Raw genomic sequence first — 16,823 nt, 5'->3', positions numbered from 1 at the left:
ATTCATGTCATATTCTTTAATAACTCAGCCCATGAAACATTAGGAAGACACCAGAAAGTACTTTTTTTTTTTTTTTTCTTTTTTAAATATTTGTTACTGAGTGTATTCTATTTTTATTTTAATTTGTTATATTATTCCTATGATCAGTGGAAATTGTAGCTGAAATAGCATAAAGAAAAAGAAATTATAATTGAACAAATAAGGAATTTTTTTTTAAAAAAAAGTATAGAGATAAAAGTGATTTTACCCTTGTAACAATCTCTATACATGATCAAGTAATTTTTTTAAATATATTCAACTGACCCAAGTTCGAATTTTTCTTAAAAATGGTTGATAGGTCGAACTTGTCACACATAATTAATCTAGTATGTATTGCGTCTGTCGTATAATTTGCAAACTATTATACGAGAATTGATGTTTACTCAGTGACAGCTATAGTGGATAATCTTTCTCCGATCTTTCTCAAATAACTTCACTCCTACAATGTTTTTTCTTACATAAAATCAATATTATTTTTATTCTCAATTTCTTCCTCAACGATACATATTTTTCAAAAAATAAACAATAACAATCAATAAATAATAATAATCAACCAAAAAACCATTTCCAAATACTACCCTAGCTATTTTACCAGTCAACTAAGTTGACTCATCTTGCTCTTCTCTGCTAACTTGGAAAATTCCGATGCTTTCTTCCCCATTTTTCCCTTTCATTTCTACAGATCATATAACGGTCTCCTCATTGTACATACAGGTGAAATACTTTATACTTGTATACATACATATAGATACACAACGATTTACGAACCCTAGCTATTTTTCGTCGATTTTTTCTCTTTCTATTTATCTTCAGTGTTTCGATATTAACGATTGTATAAAGTTTTGTTTGTACAGATTAGTTAATCAATTCGCCGATTAAATCAGTTAATCGGAAAAAGTAGATGTTAGGTTATTACTTCGTGATTATTTGCTGGTTTCGTAGTTACTTTTGTTGATTGACTGCGTTTTTACTTAATTTTCAGATCGTTTAATCAGTGAAGGGAGGAGATGAAGATTAAGTTTGCGCTTCTGGTGGTTGTACTTACAGCATCAGTCGTTTGTTTTTGTGGAACTGCAGATTCGGAGGTAATTAAATCGTCAAAATCTGGTATTTATTGTTGGTGGTTTATGGAAACAATTTAGTTTTTTTTTTTTTTTTTGTGTTGTTTACTAAAATATGGTAATTTGTACTGTTAGGGAAATGTTGGGGGTACAAAAAATAGTGTTGGTAATGGTACAGTAAATGAAATAGTTGACCATACGAAGAAGGATGAGGGCGGTGACTTAGATAAGAATGAATCAAAAGAGAAGTTGGTGTCGAAAGGAGGGGAGAATGGGCAGAAGAAAGAGGAGATAAAGGAGAACGATGGGTCGGATTCCGGGTTGGGTAAGGAAGCAAATGGGGCGAGTTTGGTACCTTTAATAGAAAAATGTGATTCGTCTTCAAATCGTTGTACGGATGATGACAAGACGTTCGTTGCTTGTTTGAGAGTTCCCGGGAATGGTACACCCAATTGCTTTTCTTATCAAGTTCATTCTCGTGTTAATTGATGATTTTTCGAGTATACTTGCTTAAATTCGCAATATTTATTACTGCATCTCTGTATTTCTCAGTTTAAGTCGAGAGATTAGCTCGTGGTTGATGATACTAGGTTGTGGATTCCTTTGTTATTTCTTTTTATTCTTCTAATATTTCTGAAAGATGATTTACGTTTGTTGGGTTTATTTTGCCATGGTTATTAGCAAGTAGTACTTTCGTTCTTAATTAGAGTCCAATTCTTTGTCTCTTTAATCTTGCATTAAGTTGAATTAAAAATTTTAAATTTATCTTGATAGAGGATTGAGCGATGAATGTAATCGTGCATATCTAGTATTTATGAATGTGTGTGCTTACTAAATACAAACATGATAACTATTTGGGTGTGAACAGGATGACGACAGTTCACTCTTTCTTTCTCAGAATCTCCGGCCCTTTCGCTTTTGATTCAAAACATGGGAAAAGGCTCCCTCAGCATTAATATTTCAGCTCCTGATTTAGTTCAGCTAGAGAAAAATCAGATCGAGCTGGAAGAGAAGAAAGATACCGAGGTATATACTGTATTCCCTAATTCTCATCCATTCATGAGGTTTATATTGCTCGTATCTTATTGTCATATAAAAGGTGGTCAAGTAGAAACTATTTTCTTGGATTTGAATGTTATATCAGTCTGAGTTTTCAGTTTTGCTAAGTAACGTGGTTAATATTCTTAATTTAAAATCATGCAAATATGAAGTGGATCACGTCGTTGTCCAAATACAAGACATAAAGCATGTGGTCACCTTGGCTTATTTGTCGACACCTACAGGCACCGAAACGGTTTTAAATTAGACTTTCTTCCATCCTTTTGAGTCTGTTCGTATAATTTTCTTTGGTCCAAATTATAATGGAGAAATATGATTTTTATGTGATCGGCTCAATTTTTTAGTCCATGCTAAATGCCGTTGCGTTATTGCCATTTTCACTAGGGGCAACTTTTATTCCCGAGTCATATATTTCTTTTACCTAGTCCTGTGACACAAGCCTTGTCTTGTATTTTGGTTGGTACGGAACCGTAGTTATAACATACGCGGTTAGCCTTCATTTGACCTTACGCCGCCTTCATGCATTCTTTCCGTGCCTTATATCTCGTACCGTTTGATAGCTTTCAGTTTTCAGTTAATAAGGAACAAGCAGCCAGCGGGTGAATATCATCTAGATTAAGGCAAATCTTTTTTCATGTTCTTAATAATGCTTAAGTATGTTGAGCTATTATGGGTTCTCCTTTTCATTTCCAGTTTGTCATAAATTTGATTTAATTTATAATACATATATATTAGTAAAAGTCCATATTATCTCACTCATATTTATAATACATATTAGTAAAACTTCAGAAAAAGTGATTAATGATTCTTGTAGCATTTAGACGTCCCTTTATTTACCGGCACAACTTAAACAATATTTCATTTCCAAGAAATTCCAAGAAAAGCAACAAACCTATATTAGTGCATTCTCCTTTCTTTCTAATAGCTGCATATATGAAGTACTTGTATACTGTATTAGATAATATCTGAGTCCTTTACTTATGCATGTTTTCCTTACCACTGGTTCTGAATTGTGTATTATTTCCAGGTCAAGGTTTCCATCACTGGCATCGAAAATGGCCACATCATCATACTCACAGCAGGACACGGCAATTGCAGTCTCAACATCAGAGACCAATTATTGGGGAAAAACAAAATCGACCATTCCAACGAACCCCCAAAACCCAATATCTTTAACCCGACTTTATCCACTGCATTTCTGTTAATTGTGGCTGCACTACTAATAGTCGCACTATCAGTTTTCGTGTGCACCAAATTAGGTATAAAGTATTTCGCAAGAAAAGTACCCAAATACCAGAAGCTGGATATGGATTTACCCGTTTCTCATGGCAGCAGAATCGAGCCAGGTGAGATCAAGGGCTGGGATGACAGCTGGGATGACAGCTGGGACGATGAAGAAGCACCGAAGACACCTTCATTACCTCTCACTCCGAGCCTTTCTTCCAAAGGTATGGCTTCGAGAAAGTTTAGTAAGGAAAGCTGGAAAGATTAGCTGCAGATTACGCAAAGATTATTGTGAGGTAAAATGGCTTTTGAATTCTTATATTTTGATCTGATAGGAAAAATAGGGAAACGGTTTTTAGTGACTTGTCTAACCCAACTTTTTAGGGCAATGTTTCTCTTGTTCTAAATGCTCGATTTTGACGTATTTTAAAATTGTGGTATACATATATTGCTTCTGAAATTTGAGATGAAAATGGCTGGAGTCTTTCTTCCTTGTCCTTTTGGTTCAACAGCAACCACCAGGTAAAAATATAGAGTATATCATCATCTTCATGTTTATTATTTCGAGTTTATTGCATTTAGTACCCCCTGTATTATATCGAATCGCCAAAAAAACTCCCTGTGTTATTCGTATTAGCAAAAATCTCCTTATAATGCATTTGTTTAGCGCACAACGTTCTTAGGTGGTAGTTTAAATTGAATTGTAGGGAGGTTTTTGCTATTCACAAAAAGACAAGGGGTTCTTTTAGCAATTAGAGAAATATAGGGGTGGTAAATGCAATAATCTCTTATTCGCACATTTCATTATTATTATGGTATCGAATAATGAGAATACCTTCAAATCACATGGCCAGTTCCCAACTCTGTTGGCGCACGTGCGCTGTTTCATCACCAAATAAATATTGCATGATTTGTTCAATATCCACAGTGACATTCACAGGTACAATCGTGGGAGACTCATTTTGTGCAACAATTAATTTCTGGAAAATAAATCTTTATAATTGGATATATATATACACACACACCACACACACATACACAGAATTTTACTAATGCTTCTTCATAATTGAAATTGAATTTTTTTGTATGTACATAAAAAAAATATTTTGAAAATTCTGGAAAACAGCTGGTGCAGAGTAAGGTGGTGTTTGCAAATGATTATTTAAAAGCAGAAGTTAACGATTGTGATTTAAGTTAGTTTTAAGTGCTTGTTTCTAAAAGTTGGGGGTGTTTGCAAATATTTCGGAAAATGAACTAAAATTGAAAAAGCAGGGTTATAGATGCTTTTAAAAAAATAGCTTAAAGCAGATTATTTTAAGAGAAGCAAAAGCAAAAGTTGATTTTGCAAACACCTAAAAACAGATTATGAGCAAAAAAAAACCGCATAATCACTTTCAAAAAGCATTTGCAAACACCACCTAAGTAATTTCTTTTCGAAAAGTACTTTTACCCCCACATTTTTATTTAAGATCTTATAATATATAAAAATTGCTTATAAGATCATTATTCGAATACTTTAAAATTTAATTTTTAAAATAAGATGAAATAATTTATCAACTCTTAAAATAATTTATCAGAAAAAAATATCAATTATTTAAAATAATCTTAGCCAAACGGTTTTAAAATTTGATACGGTGAGACTTCTTCATGGGCCTTTCATAGATACTTGTATTTTAAAGGCCTTATTAAAATAATTACTCATCAACATTGCAATTTGTTTATACCTCATTTGATAATTAATAATTTAGGCGACTTGACACATCATAGTTTTTTTTTTATTTTTTTTTTTAACATTTTTTATTTAATGGGAAATATATAAGTATCCCTTGTTCGAAGTCTAGTTTGAGTCAACTTATCCATAAAAAAACAATTTGAAAGAAAAAGCCATGCTTACCATTAAACTAACCTAGAAAAATAAATAAACCCCAAAGAAAAGAACAATGTCATGTGCGTGTTACATAATAATTTGTCATCTACATAAGTTACAAACTTAATTATTTGCCGTTAATCACGGCCTTCTCTTCTTCTTCTTCTTCTTCTATATGCTTCTTCACTGTCTCTTACTATTTTCTCCCTGTCACTTTGCAAAATCAAATCACATCTATTTCCTGATTATGTTCTTCCAATTTTATTTTCCACCATAAAAAAAATTAATGTGCTCGTTTTGTCGATTTTATTATTTTATTCCGTTTTTATAAATTCTCGATATCGATATCGATGATGCTCTAAAGTATATTGGATAGCTAAAGGATCATCGATCTCATGTAATTAAGTTTAGGAAAGTTTCAAGTTAAAAACGTGCTTCATATGTTCTATAATAATTATCTATTTTTTAAAGTACTTTCTATTTCATATTATCTGTCACTTTAGATTTTCAATACTGTATTAAATATATTTTCTTTTTATATTTTAATATTATTAATTCAACTCTAACTAACTATTAACTTTCGCATTTTATATTTTATAATTTAACGTTATCAACATTTTTAATCAGTGTGTAAAACTGAAAAACGACAATTAATTGGAAAGGGATAGTACTAGATTTAGTTTGTGAAAATATGTTCATAAACTAGAGAGGAAATTTGAATACCTCAATGGAGAAAAACAAAAATTGAAAGGGGGAAATGCATGTGTTTCAGCAGGTGCCACGTGGTGGGCCCACCGTGGGGCTTATTGTACTTTTGCACGAGCGGTCACATGATCGAGTACGCTACACATTAATTGTTCTGAAACTTATACCTGATACGTGTCGGCGTGCTCTTGAAGTAACGGCTGTGAATTCACCGTTAAATTACACTTAATGAAGTAACGGCTGTGAAATCAACCGTTAAACATTAATGTTTTTTCTTTTTTTTTCCTTTTTTTTTTGTGAGAAACAGTAATGTTTAATTACTCTCCACGTGCAAGTGAATTGGGGTATTCTAAGAAATTTAGTTAAAACGAGTTACACAATTTACCTTAGTATATAAATATACCATGACATGTTACCCAATATCAGTGGCGGATGTAGCCATGGTCTGGGGTGTGCAGTTGCACACCCTTGATTTGCAGTAAATATTACTATTATACATAAAATAACAAAAAAGGTAGTTGGTTGAAGTGGTAAAGATATGTCTTTTTTTTATTAATAGGTCATGGGTTCGAAACCCACCCTCACAATAATGGAATTTTTTTGAAATCTTAACATTTTTCAACTTTTTGGTCTTTAAATATTTCCACAATTCACCTAAAATTTATAAATTATAAATTTTTGGTTCACTATTTTTATAAAGTGATATTTTAATTTTTTATTCTACCATTTCGAACCCCCTTGGCAAAAATCCTGGATCCGCCACTGCCCAATATAGTTCACCATTATTAATAGTGATAAATAAAAATGTGTTATTGTAATATAGTTGCTTATCGAGGATACCTGAGATAAAAACATTTGTTATTAAGTTTTGTGCCTAGAAGAATAAAATTTCAGATAGTTCGATTTCAGATCACGTCTTGTAATTCCTCCCTCGCGCTATTGATTCATACTTCACAAAAAGTCGTTAGGGGGCCGGGGTTTAGTCCTGGTGAAAACCCACTAACACTCAAGTCCAGTTTTGTGCGATAGAACATTCAGAAAATTTACGAGACTGTTAGGAATTTATGAATTGCGTATTATATATGGAGAAATATATTCTCGATGTTTAAGCCTCTTAATATAAGTCATCTTGGGTTTGACTATTTAAATTAGGGCCAACTTGAGCCTCAACCAACTTTGACTTAATTTGTGTGCCTCTATGGACTTATTGATATGGGAGTTTGAGCGTTAGTCTATCTGATTATTCACTGTTTTTACTGTCACTGTTTTTTCTACAGTTATCTAAGAATCCGACTTAAGATTAGTGGAAATTAAAAAGAAAAATCGGTTGGATAGGATAATATAAGATATGCAAAGTAAGATACAAAAAGTAATGGGCCCAAAAATCTATTACAGTTATTTAGTGGGGTTATATGTTATTATCCCATAGATTTGGGTGTCGGCTTTCTAATCCCATTCTTTGTCTCCACACCACTTCTTCTGTTTCTTCATCTTTCTTTTGTTGCAACTGTTTTTCTTTTTATATAAATATTTTTAATAAGATAATCCCACTTGTTTTTCTATTTTAAATGTCTAATTGCCAAAATATGAATTAACTAGTTTTAAAAATATGCAATTGAAAATATCTTGAGAAAATTGCATGGGACGTGTACAAAGAAGTTTGGGATATTGTGCTAATTGTGTGGCTCTATGCTTTGATTTTTTTCCTTATTTTCCTATATAACCATGATAACATAAAGGTTCAATTATATATATATATATATATATATATATATATATATATATATATATATAAAAGAAAAAGAAAAAGAAAAAAAAGTAAAGATACATCAAGGTTCTACTAACTCAAGGTGCAATTAAAGTAAAGTAAGTAATTAAGTTAAACATTACTATCTTCCGTCCTTATTGTAATATTGGTCACTTCTAAGAATGTATTTTGTTCAATGTTAGCTGTTACTTTAGAATTTCAACGTTGCATGCATTAGTTACGTAGTAAAATAAGTAATTAAGTTAAACATTACTCACTTCCCTCCGTATCGTAATATCGGTCACTCCTGAGAGAGTATTTTGTTCCATGTTAGCTGTTACTTTAGAATTTCAATGCTGCAGTAGTTGCGTATTTTTCAATTATGTTATTATTAACTCTACAACACATTATCTCTGCATTAATTAATAAACAAGGGTACTTTAGTCTAACAACATATATGTATTACTAAAATCAATACATATTTATTGAGTTTTTTAGAATTTGTGCAAAACAACAACTATTTAGAAACGAAAAAACGCAGAGTCGCAAACTCCAGTTTGTTTGTACTCTCTCTCTTTCTTTTAAATGTAAATGAACAAAAACATTTTATATTGTGGGATATCTATCCCACAATATACTTCTTATTGATGAAAAATATTTACTAATCGAATTTGAAAACCCAATATTAATATATGTTAAATTCTAAAATCCAGAATAGAAGTATTGCTAATTAAGAAAATATTATTATTAGCTACCGACGGTCAAGTCTTGACAAAATTTTCGATATTGTTTAACTAATAATGATGTCTACGTACAGAAATCGATAATATTTATGACCACTAAAAAGTAATGTAACGTAAGCATTTTTTTTATAACAAAATCTTGCTAACGACACAATGATTTCATTCCCAAACTATTATATTTTGGTTGTAGGTCCAAACATATATATACTACTACTTACTCTTTTATTTATTTATTTATTTGTTTTTTATTTTTTTTATTTTACAAATTACATGTATTTATTAATCGATTAGTTAGAGTTATAACTAATTAAATATTTTTTTTTCTATTTATTTGGTACTTCTCCCCATATTATTTGTCTATTTGTAGTGTTTTTTTTTCCACAAATTATTTATCGTTTTAGAATTTCAATAAAACATTATTTTTTATTTAATTTGCCCTCATCACTTTCAATTAGTTATTTCAAAAACAATTTATGTCAAGGGTATTTTAGTATCTATTATATTTTCTTGGTATGATATATGCATGTATATTGATTTTTTTTTTAATATGTACGCAACCACTCAAAACGATATATAAAATATGACGAATATAGTATTTTACCACTTCAACAATTTTCCAAACCGAATCGCAATTATGAGATTTTTTTTTTTTTAAGTTTTTATCTTAAATTTTATTCAATCATACAATTAGGATCCTAAAATCAAATTATACTGAGTTAATAAAATTTCAAAATAATTGATAAATAATATGTAGCCGTCCATTTTGCCAAAACAAATGCTAATTTAATCAAAATGTAATGGTGAAAATTGGGTAGGGGCCAAAGAATTTGTCACATAACTTTACAACATTATTTCATATAAATATTTAAATTTGATGGTGACTCCTCCTGTTGAAAATAACTACCTCGTAAGAAATATAATACACTAGTAATATTATCATTACAGCACAACTTTGAACCGGATCAAATGAATTCATGCATGCTTTGTCGCTTTATCTCAATTCCAATGATTCCACATGCAATACTATTGGAGTGGTCCTAATAACTAATTATTGTCATTAACTCAATAATAATTAGTTATTAGCACACACAAGACCTAACTTTAATGCGCATAAAATAAAGGACAAATTACGACCAAACCCTTGAGGTAATATCAAATTACGAAAATTTTGTTTGGGTAATTCTAACTACCTTCTCCAACTATGTATTTTCATACTAAAAAACCCATCATTCAGTTGATAAATTTGAGACCGTAAGGATGAATTAATGTGTAAGACAATACATAATTGATTGGTGATTGTAATTGTCCAAATCAAGGATTTTTTTTCATAATTTAACCATACCTTAGAGGATGACCGCAATTTGCCCTAAAATAAATGGTTCAACTATTTTGACACAATTATTATTCTTTTTTCTAACATTTTTCACTTGTTTCTTTTTTCTTAACATAAGAACCCGCAACATTGAGTATTGTTCCATGCTCTAAAATAGCCCACAAACCACAGTAAATGTGTAAAGTGCAGTGAGAGATCTTGTGCGACGAGGTCTACCTAGTTAGAAAGTGTTGGCAGAAGAAATTGAACTCAAATCATTAGATAGTGCACTCTCCTACTCGACTAGGCATCCTTGCATTCACATTGCGTACTCGTAAATATGCCCGAATGTATTTTTATTTTATTTTATATTATTAATGGCGGCGTAGCACATGCCACCGCAATCGTTTCATTCACGGGAGGTTTTTGTTGAATTGAAGTGAAGATGAAAGTTTTTGTTGTTTTTCTCCCTACCGGCAACATGGACTTTGTTTTGTTTACGCCCATATACTAACATGCACATATACCAATCATCGTTGCATCACTCGTCAATTCTCTTATTTTCCTTTGTCTTCTCATCGACCTCTATAAATCCAAATTTTAAATTAGTAATTTAATAGTGAAGTCGATTATTGCTGACATATTTTTATAAATAATTCTAATTTTTTTTTGGAGCTTAGATTTTTTTGGAATTTAGATTTTTTTATTCTATTGTTTTTAATTACTCCCTCTGTTCCACAATAACTGTCTTTTTTTTAAAATATTTTTGTTCCATATTATCTGTCACTTTAAATTTCCAATACTGCATTAAATGCCTTTTTTCCTGTTTTAACCTTATTAATTCAACTATAAGTATTAACTCTCTCTTAACACATCATTAAATAATCAAGATTATTTTAGTTTTTCTAATATATTTTACCTAAAATCAAGACACATTTATTGAGTTTCTTAATTCTTGTGCAAAGCCAAATACGACACTTAATAGGAAAGGGAGTACTTTTTTGGATTAATGTAGGGAAACTAATTTGGTTTGATTATGGAAGCTGACCCATATTTTTCTCCATTGATTTAGGGGAATGTCGATTTTATCAGTGTCAATTGTCAAGTGTTTTTTAAATTGAAAGCAGATTTCTTGATATTTTTATTCTTTTGTTAAAAAAAAAATAGAAAAATAATAATTACTCCATAGTGCATGGTTTTGACTTTTGAGTTATCCAACAGGCTCTTCAGTACTGGTTTGACCGGTCAAATGGTCTTTTGGGTTTAATCACTGACCGGTTCAACCAGCTTCCACAACTCAAATGAAATACTTTGAATAATAAAAATAAAATAATAATTAAAAAAAAAACAAATTTTCATATACAATATCCAAGAAAATTTAGAAATATACGTTTTGTATTATATTCCTTTATAAATGTAGAATATTAGAATTAATAATTTTATAACAATTAATTATTTGAAAAATATTATTTTACGATGAATGCATTTGTGGAGTTGGTGATAAAATAATAAACTACTTATGCAAAATTCAATAATCCTTCTATTTATTCGATGGGACTAACACAGAGTGAACGCGCCGAACTCGGCTGTTTTAACCGTCTGGAGTTCAACTAAGAAAAGGCTGAAACTTGACTCATGAAAAAACTCGAGCTCGAATTCGAGTTCGAACTTTTTTCGAGCCGGCTCATTAAGCTCACGAGTCGGCTCGACTCATTTACACCTTTGGATGAAACTAGTCAGTTAATCAAATATTTAGTCTCATAACTAATCTATCATAATTCATAACACACACACACACTTTTATATAAATATTATATGGGAGATATTATTCAATTAAAATATCAAAAAAGAACATTATTAATTAGTGTTCAAAGGGCAGGAATTAATTAAAAGGGAGCAAGACAACTATCATGCTTAATCATTCTCCCAAGACAGGAATATATGTAAGCTGCAAAAAATAAGCCACGATTGCACACGAAGCACCTCCAACTCGCACGTGTGAGGGCATGGGGACAGTAAATTCTACACACGCTTGACTAGTCAACACACCTGAAGGCTGAAGCATTAGTTAAAGCCAGGATTCCGTTATCCCGAGCGGCGGTAATATTATTAGCATGCGCGGGATTAGATAATCCTATGATACATTCAATCTTTCAGTTACATTTTACAATTTAAATATGTTTTAATAATGGGAAATGCAATCTTAATCCAGTAGCCAAATTGAAGGCGAGAATTTATGTATGATGCATGCAATATTTTATTTTGTCAGCAAATGTAAGATTCTAAAATTAATTATTTTTTTTCGAAAAGAAAAATCATAGCAGTGGTTTACAAAATAATGTACATTATTAATTATGAAGCCAACAGACAAGAAATACAGCTATATGTAATTAATTATGAAGCTTCCTTTAATTTGGAGGGTGGCCCTCCTATTTATTCATACATCCATGCTCCAACCACTCATTTCAACTCCAATGAGATTGGTTCCTTGTGGGCACCAGGTCCGGGTCCGCTACCTTAACGGGCCGTTGAGTTACCATGATTTACATTCCTCCATCAATCCTTGTCGGGCCAAGGGATGGGGGCCCTGGGGGCGAGGGATTTCGCCTTTTAGTTCATAGTTATGCAAATATTATATTATTTGTGTCATATTAATTTTTTTATAATTGTTTTATTAAGGTGGTGTTTGCAAGAACTTTTAGAAATAGATTATGAGTTTTTTTTCCTCTTATAACCAGTTTGCTTGTGCTTCTTCAATTTTAAAATAAGCTGCTTTAAACTATAATCTTAAAAGCACCCATATACATGCTTTTCCTATTTAAATTTATTTTCCAGATGTTTTGCAAACACCTTCAACTTTTAGAATTAAACACTTAGGTGGTGTTTGCAAATGCTTTTTGAAAGTGATTATGCGGTTTTTTTTGCTCATAATCTGTTTTTACGTGTTTGTAAAATCAACTTTTGCTTTTGCTTCTCTTAAAATAATCTGTTTTAAGCTATTTTTTTAAAAGTACCCTTAACCCTGCTTTTTCTATTAAGTTCATTTTACGGAATATTTGAAAACACCCCTAACTTTTAGAAATAAGCACTTAAAACTAACTTAAATCACAATCACTAACTTTTGCTTTTAAATAATCATTTGCAAACACCACCTTAATATCAACTTAACTCACAATCATTAACTTATGCTTTTAAATAAACTTTTGCAAACACCACCTAAATATTGCAACAGTTTGTAAGTAAACATAATTAAATGAGATACAAATTTTAACATGGTTCAGATACAAATATTAAAATAAAGGAGGAAGCATCTCGTTAGATTGTCCATAACTAATTTATAAGTTTCAATTGACATTAGTTAAATTATACTCCAAGGGCTAAATTTTAGAATCAGATTAAAGAAATGAAAAATAATAAATAATTTGGCATTTATTGTTGTTCAGAAATAAAGAACCGATAGTGTCAATCTTTACTTCAATTACAAGACCTAATTAATGTACTCATTGGAATGCAAATAAAGTTGCTTCCCGGAAGACATGCCACTTCGTATAATGTGCTTTCCCACAATAATTAAATAAATAATAATAAAATAAAATAAAAATTATAATTCTCACAACCCTAAATCCAGTTAGACTGAACTCAACATGCTTATAGACAGACCCATATTCGAGTTGGCTTGAGCTCAGCCCGACCAAACTAATGTAAACTACAATTAAATTTCTATAAATTAATATATCAGACGAGACCATTAAAATTCTATTTGAAGTAAATATTTTGTATATGAGAAATAGAATTAGAGAGAAATAATAATACGTAACAGAAACCCCCATTAGTGTGGGTTGATTTACATGAAATATATATAGAGAAATAATGCAGGGTAATAGAGTCTGCTAGGTAACTAAATCCTAACTAATCTAGGTGATCGAATCATAATAGAATCCTGATATCCTATAATATCTAATAATATAATATACTCTAATATTTTGGATTAAAAAAAATATTTAAGTGATATTATTAATTTATTGAGGTTGTATTGTGCAATATAATACTTTCTCTATTCCACAATGTGTCTCTTTTAAGAATTTTTTTTGTTCCATATATGTCACTTTACAATTTCAATGTTGTATTCATTACATATTTTTTCAATTATACCCTTATTAATTCTCCAATACCCTTTCTGCATTAATTAGTAAACAATGGTATTTTGGTCTATCTACATCTATATTCTTAAAATCAAGACATATTTATTGAGAATTTTAAGACTGAGTCAAGTTAACAAACGATCGGAGAGAGTAATAATTATGTGCAAAATAAACTAATAAATTTGGTGATTTATTGGCCGTATGGACATGTTTTAGGTAGAAAGAAAGAAATAAGGGTAAATTACACACACCCCCCTGAGGTAAGCTTAAATAACTGTAAGGTCCCTGTGGTATCGATAATTACACTTAGCCCCCTGAAACGTAGTCAGAAACTCTAATGGGATAATGAATTGGATACGTTATTCCGATAGGGTTCTAACGGACTAAAATATAATGAGAGTTTAAGAAATAAAATATTCAATTGTTTTGTGTAGATACATTGATTTTAATGCACATCTTTGTGTAAAGTCATTAGTCATCTCAAAATGTGACACACATCAATTGTTTGAAAATTGTAAAGTCCATCTTGGTCGAGAAATATGCCATAATCTCCGGTATGACTGAATTTACAAGTCTAATTTTTGTAGTGGTTTATTTTTAGTTGCATTTTTAAATAAAATAACAATAACAAATACTACTAATAATAATAATAAATTAAATGAGTATGTAAAATAATGGAAGGTTTTTTTTTAATCGAAAATAAAAAGGAAGATATTTTGCTTAAATAATGTTATAATAGGTATGACATATAATTCAGGGGGTAAATGAAAGTTTCCGTAATACAAGGGAGGTAAGTGAAAATTTTCACTTAATATTGAAAATGATCTCTCTTTTTTTTTTTCGTGAAAAGTACTACAATTAGACTCTATAAGTTCGATAATTTAATATTTCATTAAATTAATAGAATTTTGCTTGTTACGACTTACGACTGTATTAATTTAAAAATTAATTACATCATTTTTGAATCAAGACCAGAAGAAATTATTATTTAAATAAAATTAGTAATTTATCGACTGTAAAATTGGTTTAATTTTGAACCTACTACACATGTGACTAGTGTTTAGAGTCCACCAAGTGTCACTTTAATAAGGCTACCGAAATATAGAGAGGAGAGGACCACAAACGTAACCTGCTCAGCAGGTTCCACCCGGTCACCTCCGCCAGTGGGAACAGTTGCCGTAGCCGTAACAAAACCGGCGAGAGCCGGTAATCACGGAGACCTGCTCTTTTTGACTTGTGCATGACGTGTTCATATATCGTGTGTTTCCACACTCTGTTTAAAGTAATAAATAAATAATTAAATTAATAAATAATGAATTTTATAATAATCGTAAGCGTTCTGTTTGTCTAGACTTTAACAAAAGCGCACGAGAAAATAGAGATTACATGTATTTCTTTTTTGGGCTTAGGCCGTTGATTGCGGTTGAGAATAAAGTGTTCCTTAGTGGACCTAATTTTTTTTGACCACGATCGCCTAACCTCTTCTTTTTTGGCATTTTCTTCTTTTCCTTTTTCCTTTCTCTATTTCCCTCTTTTTAAATACAAAAAGAAATGAATAAGATAAATCAAGAATCACATTCTCTCACATCCCAAGATAATAATAATAACAATAATAATAATAATAATAATAATAATAATAATAATATGTATAGCTCAACTGATTCCAGATGTGGTAAATTGGTACAATGTCCTAGAATCGAATCCTGAGAGCAGCAGTGTGGGAATATCAACTCCAATGAGGGTTGGTTCCTTGCGGACACCAGGTCCGGGTCCGCTACCTTAACCGGTCGTTGAGTCACCATGATTTACATTCCTCCATCAAATACTTGTCGGATTAAGGGATGGATAATAAGTTAGATTAGGCTTTGCAGCAATTGTTAACGTGGGGAGACCCGGGTGCGGCCCACAATCGAATGTCGTGGACGTTTGTATGTGTCGAATACACTAAAAATGTTAGGGTTTGCGCCTTTTTACAGGACAACTGATAGCGCTTGAGGTCCTACGCTCCATTTGTTCAGGATAATGTTTAAATTTATTCAAATTTTTGTTTATCCATCACCACTTCGACAAGTGTAATTTCGTCTTATTATTGTGTAATTTAATTTGGATGTATTAAGATGAACTTCTGTTTGTATTACTCCCAAAGTATCTTAGGTTAGGTTTACTTGTTACATATATGAAAATAAGAAATAGTAAAAAGACAAAAAGAAGGACGAATTTGTGGAGGCGCCCCCCGCTCCGTTTTGACCGGATATTAATAACGGTGAAAAAGAAAGGGAGTTTTAACAGAATGCTGTCGGTGGTGATTTTATTAATGTGAATGCAAATACAGAATTAAATGGTTGTGAGTTTTGTTTGTCGGGTTGTCGAATCGTATTACAGGTCGAATCACTTGTGTGGCACGTGTGGAGGGCGCCTAATCATACTGATCAATTTACACTTTTACCCTTGTTCTAACTATGTTGCATACAATTCTTTGGTTTTTTTTTTCTTTAATCTAAAATTCATTTTAGCTGTAAACACATTATTTTGGATTCAAATAATTCATTTTAGCTGTAAACACATTGTTTTTAACCTACTGTTGGAGTAATTGAACTCGTGTCAATTGATCCAAGTTCGAATTGCTTTGCCAATGGTCGCTAGATCGAGCTTCTCCAACATGGTTAACCTAGTGTGGTTTACATTTTTCATATAATTTGCAAGCTATTATACGAGAACGTTGATTTACTCAGTGCGCGTGCGCGCGCGCGCACACACACACACACACACACACACACATATATATATATATATATATATATATATATATATATATATATATATATATATATATATATATATATATATGCACACTAAAATCATGCACTTAAATATGTCACAAAATCATCAAATCCCAAATTGAACATGCTTGGGCAGCCAAACAT

General features: G+C 31.2%; 1 protein-coding gene across 1 annotated transcript; it reads left to right on the top strand.

Annotated features, from left to right (window-relative positions):
* Positions 1-594: 594 nt before the first annotated feature.
* Positions 595-3,856, top strand: LOC105973817 (uncharacterized). The gene is made up of 5 exons (XM_012998869.2): positions 595-753; positions 1,022-1,124; positions 1,236-1,542; positions 1,999-2,126; positions 3,187-3,856. Exons 2-5 carry the CDS (start codon positions 1,047-1,049, stop codon positions 3,649-3,651), a joined length of 978 nt encoding a protein of 325 aa, XP_012854323.1. The 5' UTR covers positions 595-753; positions 1,022-1,046; the 3' UTR covers positions 3,652-3,856.
* Positions 3,857-16,823: the final 12,967 nt, after the last annotated feature.

This window comes from Erythranthe guttata, chromosome 1, assembly GCF_056151865.1.
Source record: "Erythranthe guttata isolate IM_541 chromosome 1, IM_541, whole genome shotgun sequence".
In the NCBI taxonomy this organism is placed as follows: domain Eukaryota; kingdom Viridiplantae; phylum Streptophyta; class Magnoliopsida; order Lamiales; family Phrymaceae; genus Erythranthe; species Erythranthe guttata.
Note: the sequence above shows the minus strand (reverse complement) of the source record. Positions and strands in the feature narration are given on the sequence as shown.

Bases quoted from the DNA above. Each gene is read 5' to 3' on its own strand.
- LOC105973817 (XM_012998869.2), top strand. From the start codon at position 1,047: ATGAAGATTAAGTTTGCGCTTCTGGTGGTTGTACTTACAGCATCAGTC. The intron at 1,125-1,235 runs GTAATTAAATCG...TTGTACTGTTAG, and splicing joins GTGGAACTGCAGATTCGGAG to GGAAATGTTGGGGGTACAAA. The intron at 1,543-1,998 runs GTACACCCAATT...TTTCTTTCTCAG, and splicing joins TTTGAGAGTTCCCGGGAATG to AATCTCCGGCCCTTTCGCTT.